This window comes from Melozone crissalis, unplaced genomic scaffold (genome assembly GCF_028551555.1).
Source record: "Melozone crissalis strain CALT ecotype California unplaced genomic scaffold, PUWL_Pcris_2 ptg000068l_1, whole genome shotgun sequence".
In the NCBI taxonomy this organism is placed as follows: Eukaryota; Metazoa; Chordata; class Aves; order Passeriformes; family Passerellidae; genus Melozone; species Melozone crissalis.
The window spans coordinates 3,715,075-3,736,221 of record NW_026535846.1 but is presented as its reverse complement, the minus strand read 5'-3'; the positions used below and the strand labels follow the sequence as shown (position 1 = coordinate 3,736,221).

The window sequence follows — 21,147 nt, the reverse complement described above, 5'->3', positions numbered from 1 at the left end:
TCTCTGAGCTCTGTGCATGGTGCTCACCTGTAAACAAAGCTGGTGCCTGTTGCTGGAGCTGTGGCTGGTTTGGAGGCTCTGTGGGCATCAAGGGGATCATGGCTCTGGGCTGGGTTCCTGAGATAGCAGGAATCTTGCTGGGCTGCTTCCCTTGCACAGCCCACAGCACAGGGGGATGCAGGAAGCGGCACACAAGTGTTTAGTGGCTTTTTTCCTTATCCAAACCTGAATTATCCAGTCTCTTCCCCCAGCTCTGAGTGGGCAAGGTGGAGCTGTAGGAAGAGAGCAGTCTGTGCTCAGGAGAGCTCATCCTCCCCTCCTACCCCCAGGTCCCTTCCCTGCCTGGCCTGACCCAGCTCCAGTGTTACCCACCCTCCACTGAAGGGGCTGTCCTGCAGCTCTGGAGCACAGGAGCTGACTGCATCCTCTTGGGGAGGATGGAGACCAAGCCCTGGGGCCCCTCTGTCCTTTTCTGCATCATTTCTGTTTGCAGATAAAAACCTGGGCACCTCATTCCACTGACAGGCCATTATCTCCACAGATAATGTGGAGAAGGAAGAGGCTGGCCTGCCAGGCAACAGAGACATCAACATCTATAAAAGGCTCTTGTTTCACCCTTCCCAGGGACACTTTACCTCTTCAGGCAGGGCCCTGCTCTGCTAGCACAGTGGCAGGGACAGCCAGCCTTGCCTCCAGGCATGTTGCTGGTTGTGCCCAACTTGCTCCAAGGCCAAGGTGTCTGGGACTCGGGATTCAAGCAGTCAACAAGGTCATCGTGGTCATTCACATTTTATTTTCTGCCTTCCACCATGATAATGTGGTATCCAAACTTGGTCTTGACGGGAGGGTCCGTGTACACGGGCTTGTCCATGCTGCTCACAGGCAGGGCAAATGCTGCCTCCTGGAACGGTCCCACCATGGAGCCTCTGGTCATCCAGCCCAGGTCTCCCTGCAGCAAGGGACCGTGGGGGTTAAGCCGTGAGACTCGGAGCAGGGAGGGTGGGTGATGTGGCTGTGGGACAGGTCCTGCTGGTGACGAGCAGGACCCAGGCTCCTGCTGCCCGGCCCCACCGCCCTGTCTGGTGCAGCACTCACTCACCCCTTGCCTGGCCTTGTCCTCGCTGTACTGTGCCGCCACCTCGCTAAAGCGCTGTCCGGACTTCAGCTTCTCCATGGCCTCCATGGCCCGGCCGTGCTTTTCGCACAGGATGTGCCGAACCTGGAGGGGCGGGCAGCGGGGCTGTGGCGAGCGGGGCCGGCGGGCGGGACGAGCCTGCAGGTGCTGGGGCGGAGAACCCGCAGCCCGCCTGGTCCCGACGCCCCCCGCGCTCACCTTGACGGCGCTGCCGCCTCCCTTCGGGCCCTGTGCTTTGCTCTCGCTGCTGCTGCCGCTGTCGCCGCCTGTGAACCGATCACCCTGACACCGGCCCGGTCGCCGCCGACCCTGCCGGGCTCTGAGACTGGCTCGGCCCCCACTGCCCCCGGGCCCCAGCCCGGCCGGTCCCGGCCCAGCACCCCCTCCCGGCCAGTGCCGGCCCACCACCCCAGCCCGGCTGGTGCCTGCCCACAACCCCAGCCCAGCTGGTGCCTGCCCACAACCCCAGCCCGGCCGGGGCCAGCCCAGCACCCCCGCCCGGCCGGTCCCGGTGCCGCCCAGCCCCGCTCACCCTTCCCGGCTTTGCCGCCGCCTTTCCCTTTGGGCGCCATCTTGCTGCCGTAAGGCCCCCACGCCGCACTCCGCGCCGGGCGGGGCCGCCCCTGCCCCGCCCCGAGGCCCCCGGCTGTCCGCGCGGTGCCGGCATGGAGCTGCCCCGCGGGGCTGTGCCCGCCCGGACGGGGCTGTAGCCACCCGGCACGCAGGGCTGCGTTCGGCATCCACGGCCGTACCCAGCGCCCGCCCAGGGCTGGCCCCAACACTGACAGTTGTCCCCTCATCCATCCCACCGGCCCCAGGATTCCAGTTCCCGGTCCACCCCTCCCCACTTCCAGTCCTCCCCCCGGCCTGTGCCCAGGGTCCAGCGCTGTCCCCAGCTCCCTCCCAGCACGAGGGCTGACCCCAGCAGTCCCCCCGGACTGTTCTGTCCCTCTCATCCATCCCACCTTCCCCCCGGACGCCAAGTCCGTCCGCAGCCCCTCACACCATCCCCGGGCCCCGCTCCGGCCTCTCTCCAGCGCCCAGCCTGAGCCGCCCCTGACCCCTCACGGTGTCCCTGCGCCCCCCGCTCCAGAGCCATGGGGACACAGGAGTGCGCGGCAAACGCTGTGAAAAGCCCCAGCAAATAGGCCCGGTTCTTCTCCCATGGCAGTCAGGGGGTGCCCACCTCCCCAGGCCCGGTCCCTCAGCAGCCCAAAGAAGAACAGACAAAGGCAGGCAGCAGGGAGCACTTTACCAAGCTGGCGAGATAAAAAGTACAACATTCCATAGTTGGCACCTTGGCGGCCCGCACGCCGGGGCAGGGCTGTCCTGCCAGCCGGACTCGTCCCGGGAACCCACTGCCTTCCCAGTGGAGTAGCTGCAGCCAGGGGGAGCAGGGAGAGAGCGGCCAGAGACGAGCGCTCAGCCAGGAAGAGCCCCAGCAAGAGCACGTTCCTCCGGCCAGGGAAATTAGGAGCTCCATCTCATGGCCAACCTCTGTCCCACAGCTGACCTCTGGTCCACTTGGATATTTCACCCCAGCAGCATCGGCCACTCCAGCTGCCAGTGGTGCTGGGGGTGTTGCAGGGGGGTCCCTGCCCTGTGCTTGCCCCCAGCCCCCTTTACCGACTCTGTCCCTGGTTTCCTGAGCAGTCATGTGCAAAATGTACCTGTCCCCAGAGCTTCCCAAGCTGTGCCCTGGCCCCATCCCACGCCAGCACCCTGCCACTAGCTGAGGCCATGGGATGAGGGTGAAATGTGGACATTCATTGGAGCTTTTTTTGTGATTTTTTTTCCTGAGTTTCTCAGCCTGGCTCTTAATTACAGGCTTAAATCTGCAGCCCTGGGAGAGGAAAGAGAGAGAGATGGGTGAGTACCAGGAGGGAGGGGAGGGGAACCCACCGGAGCCTCAGTGGGATCAGATCCAGGGTGGTGGCAAGGATGGGGAAGTGTTTGCCTGGGCTGTGCTCCCCAGAGCTCCTGGTGGGGCAGAGACCCCCCCAGAGCAGCCCAGGCCCCTCAGAGGGGCAGCTGAAGCAGTGCTGTGGTGCCCTGCTGCTGCCTGGACCCACTACACGGCTCCCCCTGCAGCACAGGAAGGCTGGAGTGTGTGGAAATACATCAAGAAATCAAGCAGAAATTTCCCTAAACACTCTGTTTCCTTGTCAGCCGTGGCTGGCCCTTCCTGTTTCTCTGGGCGTGTGGCCATGCTCCTGCTCAGAGCTCGTGTTTCCTCCCTGCCCTGCCCCGAGCCCACACCACAGCCTCTGTTACTGGCTGCTGGGCCCCCATGCTGGAGCCCGGCCAGGAAGAAGCAGCTGGGGGTGAGGGGGACAAATCCCACCTGGGGACGTGCAAACCCTCTTCCATGGCCCCGTGCACATGCCCTGATGGCACGTGTCCCACTCGGCCTTGCTCAGCTCTCTGGTGGCCAGTGGGCACAGGTGAGTGGTGGGCAATCCTGGGGGGACCCCGGAGCCACCAGGGAGGTGGCTCAGGTGAAGTCCATCTGGATTCCAGCCACCATCTTCGTAGCATCTCAGGACCTCTGGTGGCCAGGGCAGCAGGAGAAGTTGTCGCAGGGTCTGTTGTGGAGATGCAGAAGGCAGAGCTGGGGACGAGCTTCCTTCCCGTGGCACAGCACCCTCATTGCCCCAGCTGGCAGCTGGGTGCAGGACCCCTGGCGTGGGAGTGGGGCGGCTGCCAGACCTCCTGTGCAGTGAGGCCAGGGGGACTGGTAGTGGAGAAGACCCCAAGGTTTGTTTTTGGACTGAGAGCTGAGGAGCTCCAAAATGCAGCATTTTGGGGGCTTTCAAGGGGTGGGGGTTTGGCTTGAGGTGGTGGTGCTGGCTGTGGACGCTGGCTGCCAGTTCCCTGTGTGACAGGGAGGATGTTCAGGGCAATGACAGGGAACCTCCTGTGACTCTTCAAAAGCAACCGCAGATCCAGCTGAACCCCTGGCGTCTTCCCAAAGTGCATCTCTGTGTCCAGCTGAATTCAACCAGGGGATCTCTGCATGGGAAACTCAAGGTACAATGTCAAAGGGAAGAGAATCAAACATCACCACCACTGTGCATTAGAAAATCTGTTTAAAGTACCACATGCCAAAGGGACCAGAGAGTCTCAAGCTGCTTTGCACCAGGCATCAGGCAACACCAGGGGCTGTGATCCTGTTCTGCTTCCTGGGCAGGTGCCTTCAGTCCCAGGAGCTGGCTCAGCCAGGGCCAGTTCCAGCAACTTCTCCCATGGGAAGGGCCCAGAGTCATGAGAGCTTGGGCTCCAGCCACTGCCTCTCTGCCAGCAGCTCTCCAGGTAAGGAACAAAAGCAGAAGAACCCCCCAGCAGGATACAGGGGCTCCCCAGCAGCCAGGACAGCCCTTTGCAGCAGCGCTCTCTCTGCAGCGCTCTCTCCTTTAGGCTGGAGGAGCCCCTGTGTGGTCAGGGCTGGCTTTTGGGGCTGTTTGCACCATCCAGCTCAGGGGCAAACTCTGTGATGACCCTCCGGGCCAGCGGGTTTGTGGTCTTGAGCAGTTCGGCGGCAGATGGCCGAGTACCAGGGCTTGTTTTGCTGCTCTTCTTCTGGAGCAGGGCTTTAAAATCCTCATTCCTGCTGGAAGACTTCCCACTGCTGCCTGCTGCTGCCAGAGACTCACCAGCTGGGGAGCTTGAAGTCTTTGCAGGTGAGTGGGAGGTGGGCCGGCTGCTGAAGGTGTCACCAGGCTCTTTCCTCCCCAAGACCTTCCTCTTTGACCTAGGCACCAAATGGACACGGGTAGGAGCAGTCTGGGGCTGGGGTGAGGTCCCAGAGCGAGGGGCATGGTAGTGCCCAGCCTGCTCTGCTGGGGCAAGGTGATAACATGGGCATGGCAGGTGATGCTCCTGCCAGGTAGGACTAATCTGGACTCTCCATGCTGGTTGCACTCTGCTCAAGGTAGCAGCAACTGGGCTGTCCCCAAGGATGAACATTGGCCCCAGTATGGAAAATGGAGCTGTCATGGTGGAGAGACACTACACCCAGAGCTGTGACAGTGGGTGCAGGGGCTGTCCCCTCGGGTGCATGCACCAGCCTTACCTGTGGATCACTGTGAAGAGATCCTCCGTAGTGCGGGACGTTGTGAACACCTCATCGTCCTCCTCCACGATGGACTCGGCTGTCTTGTCACTGGCAAAGCTCTTCTCCTCCATGCCGGCTTCTGTTGAGCTGCCTGTGGGCAGGGAGAAGACAGCAGTGAATCCCCTGTGCAGCATGGAGCACCATTATCCCTGGGGTGATCCCACCACAGTGGTGGAGAGACCCTCACCTTGCTCTGAGGCAGGCTCGCTGGCAGGCGTGGTGCCCACGGCCTTGGGGGATGGCGGCTCCTCAGCGTCAGGGTCGCAGCAGGTGGGGTCAGTGTCCAGGGTGATGATGGGGCTGGGGGTGGGTGGCAGGTCCCCCACACCAGTTCCCAGCTGTGCTGGGGCTGGGATGAGTGGCAGGTACAGCACGCTGGGCTTTTTGGGCACTGGCGGGGGTACCTTGGCCTTCCTGCGCTCGCCCTCGGCACTGCTCCGCTCTGGCCGCAGCTCGTCCAGGCTGCCCTGGGAGAGCCGCCGGGGCCCCGCTGGGGTCAGGGACAAGTGGGACTCCCCCAGAGCTGAGCTCCTCCTCAGCTCCCCTCTCCGCCGCACCACAAAGGCATCCTGTGCCAGCCCCTTCTCCTTGGCGGTAGTGCCTGGTGGGGATTTGGGGGACAGGGGACCCTCCTCCCGCAGAACTGGGGGCTTGGGCAGGATGCACGGGGGGCGCCTGGCCAGTGGTGGCTTCTCTGCCACAGGTGGCTTCACTTTTCTCTCCGGCCCTGGGCAGGGGATGTGTGCTGGCTCCTCTGTGTGCTCTGGGCCATCAGCGCTGTCCTCTGGCTCTGAGCGGCTGATGGAGCGGAGGCGGACAGAGCGCAGGTCGGACTGTGTCACCACGGGCATGATGGGTGTGATGGGACTGGTCTTCTGGGCCAGCTTGGTGCCAAAGGTGGAGTCAGAGTGGTGCCGGCTGACCTTAGTCTTCCCCTTCAGGGAGATCTTCAGCCCTGAGAGGTCAAGGTGGGCGGGTGGAGTCAGTGGGAGGTCGAAGGACAGCCTGCCCTTGGGGCTCCTCTCCATGGGGGATGTGGGGGGCAGAGAGGATTTCCTCTCGGGGACCAGTGGCCTCACACGCACCTGGTGCGGAGAGTGCCCGAGGATGGTGGAGGTGGGTACGGTGGGGGTTGGGGTCTCTGACTGGCTGGAGTACCCGCTGGATGGGGACATCAGCCCTGTGGGCCTGCCTGGCGAGGAGGTCTTGAGGTCTGCCTCGGCAGAGAGCTGGGAGGGCGTCGTGGCCCTGGAGACTGAAGGGGACACGAGGGACTCAGAGCTGCCCCGTGTCTTGGCACACTCAACAGCCGTGGTCCCTGTGGTTGTGCTTGAGCCAGAGAGGGACTGGTAGGGATCACTGCCAGCCCTCCAGTCTGTGAGATGCCACTGGTGGGGGGCGGTTGTGCTGTTGGGCTCCCTGCCTGCACTCCCCTGAGGGTCGGCGTGCACCAGCCGGTGACCCTGGAGCTCTGGTGGGATGCACAGGCTCTTGGGCCGCTGGTCCTTGGGCAGTGCCGCACTGAGCCCCTCATCACCATCCGGCCCCTCTTTGATCAGTGAGACGCTGCGCGTGGGTGGCGAGGGCTTCTTCTTGGCCTTCTTCAGGGAGATGCTCTTGGAGCGCCGCCGCCGCTGCCCCTCAGGCTCCAGCCCCAGGGAGATGTTGTCGGTGCTGGTGCTGCCCTCGGAGCTGGCGCTGGGGTAGCCCAGGGTGTAGTTGGCGCTGCCCCGCCGGGTCTCAGCATATGTGATGTCCACAGAGCAGAGGGACCCCGAGTCAGTGGGCACCGACAGTGACCGCTCACGGAACCGGCACCCTGCCCGCTCCACCTCCAGCTGCGCTGGCCCTGCCGCTGGCTCCAGCTCCTCTTGGCTTCCTGGCAAGAAATTGCCCTTGGCTCCCTGGATGCACCTGGAGCTGGGTGGGGAAGCAGGCACTGGGCCAGAGAAAAAGCTGGGCCCATTGCTGCCCATGCGCTCTTCTGTGGTGATGAAGAAGGAGGTGGAGGCGGCGGGTGAACCTGGGCCAGGCGATGGGATGAAGGCGCCCGGCGAGGTGCAGGTGGGCCCCTTGTCTGGGCCAGTGGTAAGGCTGGGGGGGCTCCCATAACCCACGGGGGTCCAGGGCGGAGAAAAAGGGGTGCCCTGTGTCCCATTGCAGGCACTGGCACAGGGGTTGGTTGCCCCATCCATGGCAGCAGGTGGCTGGCAGCGAAGGGCCCCGAGGTCACTGAAGGTCTTCCTCAGTGGGGCTGAGAGGGGCGGACGAGCGCTGATCTCCTGGGGCGCAGTGCCCCTGCTCGTGGTCTCAGGCACAAAGCTGCAGGACAGGGACTCATCGATGGGCGCGTGTGTGCTGGAGGTGGGGCCGTTGGCACTGCCTGCGGGGAGAGACACAGCCTGGTGAGCACCATCCCGCCTCCCTCACAGGGACATGGCCCTCCTGTGCATGCTGTCCCAGCCTGTGGCCAGTCTGGAGGCTGCACCTCTGCCCAGGCATAAAATGTGGGTCTGATGGCACGCTGGAATGTGCCAGGGGCAAATAAGCAGCCACAGCAGGAGGCTCTACCCATGGGGACATCAGTCCCATGGCAACCAAAGTGTTGCCCTGGTGCTGCTCCATGGTGGGGAGTCAGATGGGGTTCAGGAGGAGCCAGGTCAGGCATTGCCAGCTGGGACAGAGAGGGACATGGTGGCTCACAGTGCCACCCCATCACAGAAGCCAGCAACCCCACTCTGAACACCCCCAGCAGACAGCGATGCTCAAGGCTGTGGTGGGCTGAGGTCTGACTGACTCCAAGGAGGAGCCGTGACCATCCTATTGATGGTCTGACCACTGTCATGGGAAGAAACCTTCCTCCTACCCTGTGAAAACTGCCTTGGAGCAGCTGGTGTCATGGCTTCTCTCCCTGTCTCTACCCCCCTTCAGAGAGAGGCTGGCTCTGATTTCTCTGCACCTTCCATAGGGGACAGCAGGACAGAGCCCCTGAGCCACAGCGGCTGCTGTTCCCAAGGGTCCAGTGCCAGCCTGGAAGCACTCCAGCCACTCTCACATGCACTCCAGCCGCTCTCACATGGCATGGCCAGCTCGCCAGCCCCAGCAAAGACCTGGCCAGGTGTGTGCCCCACAGCCATGGCAGCCTGAGACAGGGTCTGCCTATGGGGAAATGGGCACAGGGAGCCCTCCTTGGAGCCGAGGCTGGGTGACTCCTGCCTCAGAATCCTGACTCTGGATGAAGGGGCTGTCCCTGATGCCATGCCAGCTCCAGGCCAGCCCAGAGTCACCAGTGAGCCCAGCACCTCAGTGCCTTGGGAGGGCGCAGAGTCACTGTGGTGCCTGCACCTCCCCGTGGTCTGGGTGTCCCCAGAGCCCAGGGGTCTGCGCCTGGGCTGGCTGCCAGCCTCGGGATGGCTGTGCCACCATCAGGGCAGCTCTGGGGGCTGCCAGCCCTGCCCGGGTGCAGCCTGCGCGGTTCTTGCCGTCACCTTGGTCTCGCAGGGACAGGTTAGGGAATCCAATAATGGTCCGTCTACGCCGCAGGGTGGACTTTGGGTTCATCGCAGTCTCTGTGTTAAACAGGGAGTGACGAGCACTCGCAAGCCTAGCAAAGTGCTGCCCTGTAGCCAAAACAAACAGCGTACGGGCGGTGCCGGAGCCGCTGCTGGGCCGGGAGCTCGGCCCCTCCATCACCCGCGTTCTCTGCGTGTCCCCAGCCTGGCATGGTGACACAGGTGGGAGTGTGGGATGCAGGATGATGGTGTGAGCCATGTGAGGTGAGCACGGGGGAAATGGAGGCACGGTGGAAATGCTGCAGATGGAAGTGGGATGGATGGAAAGCCACAGAGACCAGCCCTGCACTGCGTGACAGGCACTAGTCTGTGCTGGTGAGGCTGGGCCCTACACCACTGAGCTGAGCCAGACCGGGGATGGGTACATGAGGCATGGAGAGGGAAAGGGACCAGTGAGGCCCTGGCACAGCTCTCCATGGTGGAGGGAAAGTGCAGAGAGACACCTTTGCCCTTCAGAAGGGGTGCCTCACCCAGTCGCTAGCCCCTGACTCTGACCTGGGCCAGAGCATGGCACCTGTGTCTGCAAGGACTGGGCAGGACTGTGCTGCTGGGAGCTGCGGCCCTGAGAGGATGAGCAGATGGACAGACTGGGGAGACAGGTGAGACAGGCAGGGTGCACAGTATGTGGTGAGAGCCCAGGTGACAGCAGACCTGACTGGCTGGACATTACATCAGGGATGTGAGACCTGCCAGCAGCATGGCCAGCGGACCGGACGCACAAAGTTGCAGATGGCATGAGAGATGGCTGGGAGTGATGGATGCCAGCATGGCCCTGCTGTCCCCTCTCTGCCCTGGTGCCCACCTAACCCACAGGAACACAGCTTGCAGCCACAGCCCCCTCCCACCACCCATCCCCTGCCCCAGGGGGCTGCTGGGGCGCATCTCTGCCTGCACCCCGTGTCCCCCCACCTTCCCATGGGGTGCTGCCCTACCAGAGACATTGATGGGGACAATGTTGGTCTGGATGGAGCTGGGCTGGTGCCACTGCTTCTCCTCCTCAGGGGGCAAGGGGAAAGCGCTGGGCCAGGGTTGCTGCTTGTCTGGACTGGTGGGGAGGCTCAGGGAGGTGTCAGGAGGCCGAGCACTGAGCACAGTGCTGCTGGTGGTCTCCTCTTCGGCCGCTCGCTGGCTCGGGGGCTACGGGGAGAAAGGCACGTCAGCCACTAAAGGGACAAGGATGGAACACAAACAGGGACTTGCTGCCCGCCCTGCCACCTCAGAACTCACCATAAGCACGAACTCAAGGCGCTTGGCAGGTGGGGGTCGAGGTGATGGTTCAGGGGAGGTGTCGGAGGGCGGGTGACCAGCAGCGCGGAAGGTCTGCCCAGTGACCCTGCTCTCGGTGTACTGCTCCTCATACTCCTCTGCAAGAAAAACAGCACCTGGGACCCTGCTCCTGCTGCCAGGTCCTGGAGCAGGGGGCATGTGAAGGGATGGTGACTGTCCCCTCTGGCTGTCCCCAGCCTAGCTGGCCATCCCTGCTCAGGACAGGCAGCTCAGAAGGTGAGGAAGGGAGACCTCAAGGAGGGGAACTGAAGAAGTGCAAAAATGCCAGCAGCTTGCCCCACTCCTCCCGGGGTGCAGTCAAGTGATGCGGTGAGTCCCACTGAGACACAGCCCCACTGGGGACAGCCAGAACTCAGTGCATCCCCATCCTGTAATTGTTGAGCTAATTAATGCTGGTGGCTACGGACTGGCAGAAAGCAGGGCTGCTCAGGCTGACTTAATGAGATTACAAGCTGGGGGATGGCTGGGCTGCTGATCTCATCTGATGCCTGAGGAGCATCTGAGCCAGGGCCGCGTGACAGCCTGGGCCAGAGACTGGAAGGAAACAAAACCACTGGCCACGTTGATCAAGTTAGGCAGATCAGTGGCAGGTCCCTTAGGCCCTCTGAGAACTGTGCTGTGCAGGGGCTCGTGGGTGCCCTGGTGGCCCCACTGGCATCAGTGGCCCCAGCAGGCAAACGTGGTCCCAGTTGCTTTGGCACCTGCAGCCGTGACTTGGGAGCAGAGATCGGTGAGGGACTGCTGGAGGCTGGGAGCCCCAGGACCCAACTCCTGCAGCTTGGTGGGGTCCAAGGAATGGCTCGGACATGCGTGTGGGAGATGAGCTCAGTCTCATGGTGGTCACCTAGCCCGGGGAGCACCCACCCACCACCCTCCCCAGGCCACTACTCCAGCCCCTCTCCTTGCTACCTTGCAGCAAGCTCTGGAGGTTGAGCTGGGCCTCCTGGTGCAGCTGCTCCATGCCCGGCGGGCGCCCAGCTGCCAGGAAGACGTTCACAGGCTGCTGCCATGGCAGCTTGGTGGGGGCGGCTTTCTTGCTCTCGAGGTCCAGGTTAGAGGTGGCTGCAGGCAGAGGAGAGTGGGATCAGAGGCAGGTGGGGGACGGCTTTCCTGCGGGCACTGCCGTGGGATAGTACGGTGCCAGCACAATGCTCATCCCACCCCAGCTCTCCAGGAATGCCGGGATGTGGCTGCATCCCACCCTGGCAGGCTGCTGCCTGCTGGGACCAGCCCTCATTGCTGCCACCACTTTAGGGACTGGACAGTCCCTGAGGGCTGCCAAGAAGGGAGCTGGCTGAAACTGGGGAAGGAAGCCAGCCCTGCCGCCCGTGCCTAACCGCGCCCGGGCGCAGGAAACGTTGCACGCTCTGGTGGAGCAACATCCTGGTGTGCAGGAGCAGAAGTTGCAACTGAAAGGCAGGAGCCAGGGACCCACCACTTCCATTGCACTGCAGCTTGGGGCCCACCTGCCCTTCCCTGGCACGGACACCCCCAAAGCTCTCCAGGGAAGGAAACCTCTGTGAGGATTGCTCAGACCCTCTGAAACACCCTGATGGGTGGAAAAGTCCCTGGGAGCAGGATCGGGGCTCAGCAGTGAACTGGCTCTGTGGGGAGCTGAGCGCTGCTCCCACAAACATGCTTTGCCATGGGAACACTGCAGCCCTGGCTGCGCTGCTCTGAGTGGATGTGGGTTTGTACCAAGGATGGATTCAAAGGAGTGCCACCACTGGCACACTGCCTCCAAGGGGACCCACACCCTGTCAGGCACAGAGTGGGTCTCTGTGAGCTTTACACAGGGATATGGATGACCAGGGTCTCATCCCTGGAGATTTAGGGCTCATCCTCCGCTGCATGGTCTTGTCCCCGTCCCCATCAGCTGAGACGCTCTGACTACCAGTGTGTGACAAACACCTCCCCTCTAGCACCTGCAGCGCAGTGCCCGGGCCCAGGAACACACCATGCCCTGCTGCCAAAGCCTGCTCCATGCCAGGCCCCAGCTGAGGCAGCAGAAGCAATCCCACATACCTGGGAAGGGGAATGGCCCCAAAACATGTGTGGGACCCCTAACACAAGCCACATTTCCCTCGGCCCCCATTGGTCAGGCAGTTGTGGTCCAGCTCATCTGCACTTCATCATAAGCATCCCCCCTGCTGCTCGTGGTGCCTTCCTGCCCCCATGTGCCTTCCTGCCCCCAGATGCCCTCCTGCTTACAACACCTGTGCCCCTGGGTGCCCTCATGCCCACCCTTCCCCCAGCTGATGGAGCCTGCACAACGCCCAGCACCCAAAGCAAGGTGCCATGTCCCCACCCTAGTTACTTTTATGATTTGTTTCCATAACGACGGGCCTTAACACTGGGAACACTGGGTTTTTTTCCTTTTTTTTTCTTTTTTTTTTTCCCATTCCTCCTCCTCTAAATAATTTGACTTGTTTCCATACCAACCAAGAGGTGTTGGGGCGCATGTGTGCATGTGTGTGCCATGCTCAGGGTAAGGCTGGACATCTCCCCAAAAACCTGACGCCCAGTGCCAGGGGCAGAGACCACACTTTTCCCTCTGTAGACTCCAGACCCTGCTGGTTTTGGCGAGGTGGGGGATCCAGTGCTGCCCTGTCATTTCTGAGAACAGCCCAATGGTGCACCCTAAATCCTGGCTTGCTGCACCCTCTGCCTGGCTCACGCAGCCCCAGCCTTTGGCCTCAGCACAGGTGATGCTCCTCACCTTCTGCCCACATATCCCCCTGCAGCCACCCCCCACCGAGGGCTCAGGGACATCCTGAGCAGCCCCGGCTGCCCCTGCAGCTCTGCAAGCCCCTGATGCCGTGCCCCGAATACGAGAGCTCACCTCTGCTCCTCGCCCCTGCTGCCGAGTCACCCCTGCCACCACCTCGGGCGCCGACCACGTGGGGAAACCACAGCACCAAAGCCGGGGCCGCCCTGGGCGCGGCGGAAACGGGGCAGCACCCACGCCCAGCACCCTGCCCTGCCTGGGGGCAGCTTCGGCCAGAAGGGGAACACGCAGCGCCGGGGTCCTCCCCTGTGGAGCCTTCCCCTCTTTGCTGACACACGCTTATTTGGGACTGTGAGTGGCACAGCGCGGTCCTGAGCCGGTGTGGGCTGTGGTGCAGGCGCTGCTGGGCTGCTGGCGTCGCCAAGGTGCTGGCATCACCAAGGCAGAGGCATCGTGGGCTCCATCTCCCCAGCAGGGGAGAAGGGGTGCGGGCAAGAACCCATGAGCTGAGCACTCTCCTGGCGCCCAGACGGCCCAAACGTGCACTGCAAGGACAGCACTGTGCCAGAGTGAGCAGCACCCTGAGGCTTTGGCTCCCTGGGAGCAGCCGCTCCGAGGGTGCTTCGTGAGCAGTGGCTCTGAGGCTGTTTTGGGAGTAGCACGCCAAGCCCAGGACCGCACGGCAGCTCGGCGATCGATGTAAGGAGCCAGCAGTCCTGATTCACTGCCACGGTGCTCCCGAGGGACAGGCAGGATTTGGGAGCAGCCCGATGCAGGCTCAGTACAAGGGCAGGCTGTGAGTGTCCAAGGAAGCCCAGGTGCCACAGCCATCTGTGGGCACGGGATGCCCCGGCCAAGCGGGAGTGTCCGGCAAGAGGAGACAGCGGCCGGCTGGGATAGTGGAGCTGAGCTGAGCCAATGCCCTTGGTAGTGACCCTCCCACCACGCTTATCAGCGACAGGCTCAGAGCACAAAATACCTCTGAGGGGCTCCCACCCTGTGACAAATGCCTGCAGGAGATGAAGGCATCCTGGCACAGCAGAGGCAGAGGGACAGCTCCATCCCACCAACCCCAGCAGTCCAGACCTGAGCCTGGCCAGCCTTGCTGCTGAGGGAAACTGAGGCATATCTGGCTGGGGGTTCACCAGACTCTCTGCTGGCACCAGGGCACGCAGACAGGAGCAGACAGCATCCCCTACCCTGCCTGCCAATGGACATCTGCCTGGAATGTTCCCAGAGTCAGCACCACCAGCTGCAGCAGATGCTGCAGCCTCGGAGTCCTGCTGAGCGTGAGCCAGTGTCCAGGCTCAGGGTGTTGTGGCCATGGCAGGTACGCAAGGACTGAAGCTGAATTCCAGGGCAGTTCGCTTGAAGGGGAGCTGAGCTCTACTCTCTCCTGCAGGAACGGCATCCCTGCAGGATCCCCAGCCCCTCAGTATCTCCTGAGTCACCCCTGCTCCATGCCAGCATCCCTACTCACCCACAGCCCAGGCATCCCGAATCCACAAGGAGATATTTGACAGAGCCATCAGAGCTGTTTCAATCCAGGCTGAAGCTCCTGTGAAACGATGCCTCTCGCTCGAATTCACTGCCAAACTTCTGCCTCTCAGGCTCGCTCCCCACGTGCAGGAGGTGCCGGGGGCACGTCTGGAGCCGCTCGGACCCCGTGCCAGCGCGGAGCACCGTCAGGAATGATGTAACGGCGGCAGCAGGCGATGCGCCATCAGCAGAGCAGCCATGGCAACGGGCACAGGCACAGCGGCAGCCGCCGCCGCGGGTCCGGAGCACCGAGCGCGCCGGAGGGCGAGGGCAGCGAACCCGGGGCCGAGGCCGGTCCTGAGAGCGCCCCGAGCCCCCGGCCGGAGCCGCGCGCCGCAGTGCCCGCACCGAGCGCCGCCGGCTTCAAGCGATGCCCGGCCTGCCCTCGGCGCTGGGCCGCTCGCTGCCGGCGCGTGCGGCCTGGGGACATTGCCGTGGTGCGAGCCAGGCTCACGCTGCTCCACGGCGAGCGGAGAGGAAGCGAAACGCGCACACAGAGGGAGCTGGCAGCGGCCGCAGAAACACCTCCTGTCCCAAGCTCACCCCCTGCCGAACCGGACCTGCCGCACCAGCTCCCTGCGGGATGGGGGGCGTGTCTGCGCGCACGGATGCCCACCCAAGGTTGAATGAAATCCTGAAATGACCTCCTGCTGACAGCCCCAGGCCCAATGCCACAAGGCAGCGGCGCTCCCTGAGCAGACCTGCCCCGTGTGCCACTTGCACACGCTGTGCCTGGGATGAGCCCTCGCTGGGGAAGCCAAGAGACTATGCCCTCTCCAAATTTGATCCTCTCCAGGACACTTCCCACTGCCACATGTCTGGTGGCACAGCTTCAATCCCCCAGCGAGGCAGGGCCGCCTGCACAGGTGTCTGACTTGCTGGTGGTTGAGGCCAGAGGGGCAGGAAGCCTTTCAGGGGTTCCTTGGCCAGAGCCCAGTTTGGCCATGCCAGAACTCTGTGCAGCACGTCCCCAGCTCCCACGCAGGTGCCCAGCAGGAGCAGAGGCACTGAGAAACGGCACTGTCTCGACACACCGCATCTGCCTGAGGTTTTCAGCTCCTCCAAGCTCCTTGTCTGACAAGGAGTCAGTTGTTTTTGTACTGATGGGCGATAAGGGCGCTGCAGAAGTTGCTGGTGGCAGGGCAGATTTGACAGCTGTGGGGGTCCCTCAGCTCATGGGGAGAAGGCTGGATTATGTGAGGTTTCTATGAAAACCACAAGCAGCAAACCAGTCAATAACGTCCCTGTCCATTGGTGGGACTCAGAGCTGCAGTGTGCAAGGACACTCAGTCCCAGCAGTGTGATGGGCCCTGGTCAGGGCAGGAGGGGAGGTGTGTGTGCTGCAGGATTTGGCCAGAGAGCCTGGCCCAGGAGGAACCCACTGTGCCATTCGCCCATGCTGTGGGGATGGGAACCGCCCGCAGCTGTGCTGGCAGCAGGGCTTGGCCCGGGACCATGCCAGCCAAGGGGGACTCAGGCTGCTCCCTGACAAGGGGCTGAGATCCACTGCTCCCAGGGCCACAGCAGCTGCACTGGGGCAGGCACTGGAGCCCCAGAGTGTGGCTGGACCGAGATTCCTGCACCAAGCTCTCCACCATGGGCAGTAGGACCAGTGTCCAGAGCCCTCTCCCAGCCCTGCTGTGGCTCCCTGGGAGCCTGGCAGCCTCCTCATACTGCAACCCTCACTCTCCCATGCTTCCCAGCAAAACTCCAGCCACAAATCTTGCCTGAGAGCCTCAGGAAGCCTGGCATGGCAACCTGTCAGACCCAGCCAGTTCTGGCAGCCCAGCATCGTTGCATCGTGGCCAAAGGAACCACTGGGCACAGGGTGGCCGTGGCTGGTTGCCCAGCAGCCTTCCCACGGTGATGTCCCAGCCTGTTTGGTGGCACATGGAAGCCCAGGCAGTGCTCAGCACTCTGCCCGGCATGGGCTGCCTGTGCCAGAGGCTGCTTCCACAGGCTGCTTCCAGGAAAGCATGGCTTCCCCTGTGCCCAGCTGGTTTTACACTCCGCGGGGCCGGGACAATGCGAGGAAGTCGCCTGAGAGGGGAATGTGGCCAGAGGTCCTGGGACAAAGGGGCCTGAGACCTGAAATCAGCTACAGCAGGACTGAGAGCAGTGACAACAGCGAGGGTCCTGGGTGCCTGTGATGTTTGTGTCGACCCATGGTCCACGGTCCCATGGTCCATCCATGGGCCTCCCTCCTGCTGTCAGCGGCACGTGGAAGCTGCCAGGAGGGCACAGAACCACCGGGACAGGCAGGACTGTCCCCACAGGACTGATGAGTGGTCAGTGGGACACGTGGGCTGGGAGTCTCAGTCTTTCTCTTGCTTTGTCAGAGAAAGGACACCCCCAGAGAAAGGCTGGGGTATGGCAGAAGGATTTAAAAGGGACAGGGACACTCCGCAGCTCAGGTCAGTCCAGGGAAGGTGGCACAAGACTGGTACTGCTGCACAGCCCTGACCCCAGGGGCTATTGCATGGCCTCCAGAGGGTCTGTGCCCAAGAGCTGCCCCCAGCCCGGGGTGCTGCCCTGCAGAGTGAGCAGTGCCTGCAGATCCCACCACCCCCACTGCCCGCCTCAGCCCTGCCCTGCTGCCTGCCTTACCTGCCCGCTGCCAGGGTGCCAGGAGCCACTCCACCTTGGCCATGGCTGTGAGTGCCGGGGGAGCCCGCTCGCTCTGGCCACCCAGGAGCTCCTGCCTCAAACCAAGCCGAGAGCACCGAGCTTCCCCCGTCCTCGCTGCCTGCAGCTCCAGCGGGGAGAGGAAGCGACCAGGAACTGACTGTTTGAGTCAGCGGCACAGCCCATTGTCCTGGCCCCGGCCCCTCTTCCTTCCCCGGGGAAGGACGGTGGAGGGACCGCGACGCTGCACAGCCCATCCCACATCCACCCGCCCTCACAGCGGGGCTCCCAGGAATGCACATCCCTCTGTGCACATCCCTGCTGCAGCACCTGGACAGGGATGCTAGAGCCGGGACAGGAAGGACACTCTGAGCTGGACAGGGTCATGGAACCAAAATATCCCCTGGCTGTGGCTGGAGCACCATCTGAGAGTGGTGGGTGACCTGGAGGGACACAGCACGTGGGGCCCTGTCCTCTCAGCAGAGCATGGCTGTTCCTACACGGAGCAACCACAGGACTCCTTGTGGGGAGAGCAGCACCTGGAGCCTGTGGCTGTCCCCGGCCCGGCTGAACCGTTGCCCACCAGCTCCTCCAGTCCTTACAGCTACCAAAACCAGGGGCCCTTCTGAACCCCCTGGCTCTGGCCTGGGAGCTGCCAGAGCTCCCAGAGCTTCAGCTCACTTCAGCTCCTTCCCAAGCCTGGAGCAAAGGCTCCTTGGGGACCACTTTCCCAGTGCCCCAGGGCTTTGTAAAGCTGAGCTGGCTTCTCCCAGAGGACGGAGGCTCCTGGGAGCCAGGGCTGCAGGAGAGCCAAGAATGCTGCCCCAAGCACAGGCTTCATTCAGGAATATCCCACACCAGCAGCGACCCACACCCACCACAGGGCTGCTCCTTACGGAGCCTCAGCTCCCTCCCCTTAGCAGATAAGCTCCAGCCTGGATCTGCTGCCACCTCTCTGCATGGAAGCTTGTGTGCAACTGCTCAGGAATGCCCCAGGCACTGAGGTCCCAGCAGCCCTATGAGTGTCCAAGTATTTGTTCAAGCTTTACACCCAAGACAAGTTTTGAGCCATGAAGTGCCAAATCCCACCCTTCCCTGACCCCAGCAGCCAGATGCAGGTCTCTCCAGGGAGACCAGGCACCTGAGGGAGATCTGCTGGAGATCTCTAGGCTGGCAGGGAACCGTGATCTGAGGACAGAGATGAACCAGCTCTGGCCAGGGCCTGACCCCACAATCCCCCTTGGGCCCTTCCCACAGCTCCAAGAATTCCTTTGACAATCCAGAAGTGTGATTAATTCTCCCTCTGACTGGTGCCAGGTGGGAGAGGCAGGCAGGGAGCAGAGCAGCACCCGATGGTCTGGGCACTGCTCATCTTCCATGCCTGCAAACGGGAGAAGGGCACTGTGCTGGGTAGTGGTGGTACAGCATCCCTCATCCCTCACCACCCGCAGGCCAGCACCCTGAGCTCCAGGCACTGCCTCCCAGTAGGGAACGGGATCCCATGATCCCTGTGAGTCCCACAGCCCAATCCCTGTCCGCTTCCCATGCCCCAGGAGGGGAGAAGGATGATGGGATGGATACCGACCAGCCCCATCCCTCTCACCCCCTCTGACCCACAGCTCAGCCTCTCTCCTGGTCGCCTCCTGTGCAGCCCCAAGTTCTTGTGCCCCATTTCGGTGCTTTGCTCCCTCCGCTACAGCAGCGGTTGCAAAATTAGACAGCGTCAGGTTGTGCTGCCACCCTCTCTGCCCACTGATTATTAAGCTGTGACAGTCACTTGGGCTGTGACAAGCAGTCCCCATTCTCCTGCAGTTTCTAAGCAATCTTCCCGAGGTCTCTCCCAGGGCTGTCAGTTCCCTGCTGCTGCCCACACTGCTGTGTCCCGCTCCCAGCCAGCAGGCAGGGAAAGGGCAGCAGGAGCTGGGGCCAGCAGAGCCCAGCACGCTGCACTCCGGGACTCCAGGAGTCTGATGGGCCTGGCGCCAGGGGCTGTGGCAGACCCCAGCTCCCGGCTCCTCTGGCATTCCCAGGACCTGGGCTGGAAGAAGAGTTGGAGTACAGGGGAGGGTTGCTGAACTGCCTGGACCAGCTACATGGGGACAAAGGAGTGACCAGACAGGTCCTGCTTCTCTGACCCCGCTTCCTCAGCATGCACTGCCCTCACTGCCCTCTCCCAGCTCCAAGCGAGTCCTCTGCTCCCTCTGCTCCCCCTGCTCCCCCTGCTCCCCCTGCTCCCCCTCAGAGAGCTCCCTGCAGAGCTGCAGGGCTGTCCGCCTCCCCGAGATTGTTTGTGGAACAGGAGCCCCCAGACACCCACCACCACTGCGCTGTGTGGGAGAAGGGAGCTGGGCTGTGGGGGCTGCACAGGCACTGGGCTCCCTGCCCGGGGGGGCCCAGCTCCGGGCACAGCAACTGCCGGGGCTCCCCACAGCGGGGCTGGCTCCCCACACCTCCATCCCTGGGGCTGGCTCCCCACAGCCGGGGCTGCAGCCCCAGGCCCAGGACTGGCTTCCCACAGCTCGGGACTGGATCCCCGTGCCCAGGGCTGGCTCCCCACTGCATGGGGCTGGCTCCCCACACCTTGGGGCCGGATCCCCGTGCCCAGGGCTGGTTCCCCACTGCATGGGGCTGGCTCCCTGTAACCCGGGGCTGGATCCCCGCAGCTTGGACAGCCAGCACCTGTCCCACACGCTGGGGGATCGCGGTGGCCCCACCGCCAGCCCCATCCTGCGCCGTCCCCGTCGGGAGGCCAAGCCTCGGCCGGGGTGACCTCTGCCCGTGTCCTCCAAGCGACCCACGGGGACCGGGGAGCGAGGAGCGCCGAGCCGCAGCCCGAGCGAGCCCGAGCCGCCCCCCGCCCGCCGCCGCAGCCGGGGGTCGCGGTGCTCCGGGGGCGGCGGGGGCGCGGGTTCGGTCCCGCCCCGCCTGGCCGGTACCTGTTGCCGAGCGCATCCTGCCCCGCCGCTGGCTGCGCGGCCCCTTCCGCTGCGCGTTGCCCATCCTCCGCCGCCGCCCAGCCCGGGCTCCGCGCGCCGCCGCCCCCGGGCCGCCCCCCGGCCGCCCCCCGCCGGGCCCGCCGCGCCGCGCGGGGAGGAGCCGCGGGGCCGGGCCGGGCCGGGCCGGGCCGCATCGCTCCGCTCCGCGCCGCTGCGAGCCCCGGCGAGCAGAGCCGAGCCGAGCCGCGCCGGGCGGCACCGGCACCGGCCCCCGCCCCGCCGCCCGCTCGGAGCCGAACGGGCGCCCAATGGCGGCGGCTGCGGGGGCCGGGCGGGGGCGGCGCGGGACTCGGGAACACCAGGGTGATGGGGATGGGGTGGGGGGATTGGGGCTGGGGAGTGCTGCGGTGATGGGGATGGCGGTACCGGGGCTGCGCACCCCCCGAGGGGCAGGGATTATGGGGTATCAGGGTGATTGTGGGGCGGTGCCGGAGCCGGGCACCCTGAGAGCACGAGTGTGGGGGTACCAGGGCTGGACAGCCCCCAGGGCGATAGGATTGGGCCGGGGGCCCTCGGGCTGGGGAACCCCTGGGGAGTTGTTTGGTTTAGGGATGAGTGGAGAAGTCCTAGGGCTGGACAGCCCTAGGGATGGTGGGGATGAGGTGGTGCCAGGGCTGGGCACCCTAAGGCAATGGGGCTGGGTGTGAGGTCCTGGGGCTGGGCACACCAGAGGTGTTGGCGCTGGGTAGGGACCAGTGCTGGCCCTGTGGAGTGGGTGGCTGATCAGGGGATGGATGGAAGCTAGGGGTCGGGGACACCTGACAGGAGGCAGAGGTCAGCTCCAAGAGCAGCTGGAGTCATGCACAGAGGGAAACAGGAGGTGTGGGAAGAGCTTTGGGACTGGTCAGGAAACGTGTGTGAGAGCTGCAAGACGTTGCAAAGGCCAGGCCTGGGGGTGATGTCATCTCAGGTAGGAGAAACAGGGTCGTCTCTGTCTGCCAGTGCCTCCCAGGTCCCCATTCCTAGTATTGAGGGTCCCGGGCAGTGCCGTGACTGCACAAAGCTCAGCTGCATGCAGGGACCCCCAGCAGTCTTGGATCAGCTCCTGCCCTTGGGTTTCTTCCCCTGGCTCAAACCTCACCATATCCCTCTCATGGGGAAAAAAGCCCTTCCGGAGTGGGGAAACCTCTCCAGCACGCCAAGACAGCCAC

General features: G+C 63.6%; 2 protein-coding genes across 5 annotated transcripts; both read right to left on the bottom strand.

Moving 5' to 3' along the window:
- Positions 1-773: 773 nt before the first annotated feature.
- PIN4 (peptidylprolyl cis/trans isomerase, NIMA-interacting 4) lies at positions 774-1,751 on the bottom strand. The gene is made up of 4 exons (XM_054289759.1): positions 1,668-1,751; positions 1,334-1,401; positions 1,100-1,219; positions 774-949 (listed from the first exon to the last, which is right to left on the bottom strand). The coding sequence occupies exons 1-4, from the start codon at positions 1,705-1,707 to the stop codon at positions 791-793; spliced, it is 387 nt and encodes a 128-aa protein (XP_054145734.1). The 5' UTR covers positions 1,708-1,751; the 3' UTR covers positions 774-790.
- Positions 1,752-2,368: 617 nt separating this feature from the next.
- On the bottom strand, positions 2,369-20,029 carry NHSL2 (NHS like 2). Of its 4 annotated transcripts, none has more exons than XM_054289470.1 (8): positions 19,937-20,029; positions 11,018-11,170; positions 10,049-10,185; positions 9,754-9,958; positions 8,738-8,869; positions 5,437-7,632; positions 5,208-5,340; positions 2,369-4,886 (listed from the first exon to the last, which is right to left on the bottom strand). In XM_054289470.1, the coding sequence occupies exons 1-8, from the start codon at positions 19,998-20,000 to the stop codon at positions 4,574-4,576; spliced, it is 3,333 nt and encodes a 1,110-aa protein (XP_054145445.1). In that variant the 5' UTR covers positions 20,001-20,029; the 3' UTR covers positions 2,369-4,573. The 4 variants fall into 4 exon arrangements, with proteins under 4 accessions (XP_054145445.1, XP_054145447.1, XP_054145446.1 ...); XM_054289472.1 differs by having other exon boundaries at positions 8,738-8,818; XM_054289471.1 differs by lacking the exon at positions 19,937-20,029 and adding an exon at positions 14,317-14,593.
- Between the last annotated feature and the right edge of the window lie 1,118 nt (positions 20,030-21,147).

Excerpts from the sequence above, each read along its gene's own strand:
- PIN4 (XM_054289759.1), bottom strand. The coding sequence starts at position 1,707 with ATGGCGCCCAAAGGGAAAGGCGGCGGCAAAGCCGGGAAGG. Across the intron at positions 1,220-1,333 it reads GAGGCGGCAGCGCCGTCAAG|GTTCGGCACATCCTGTGCGA; the intron begins GTGAGCGCGGGG and ends CCGCCCCTCCAG. Across the intron at positions 950-1,099 it reads AGGACAAGGCCAGGCAAGGG|GGAGACCTGGGCTGGATGAC; the intron begins GTGAGTGAGTGC and ends CCCTTGCTGCAG.
- NHSL2 (XM_054289470.1), bottom strand. The coding sequence starts at position 20,000 with ATGGGCAACGCGCAGCGGAAGGGGCCGCGCAGCCAGCGGCGGGGCAGG. Across the intron at positions 11,171-19,936 it reads CAGGATGCGCTCGGCAACAG|CCACCTCTAACCTGGACCTC; the intron begins GTACCGGCCAGG and ends CTCTGCCTGCAG. Across the intron at positions 7,633-8,737 it reads CCTGTCCCTGCGAGACCAAG|GCAGTGCCAACGGCCCCACC; the intron begins GTGACGGCAAGA and ends CTCTCCCCGCAG.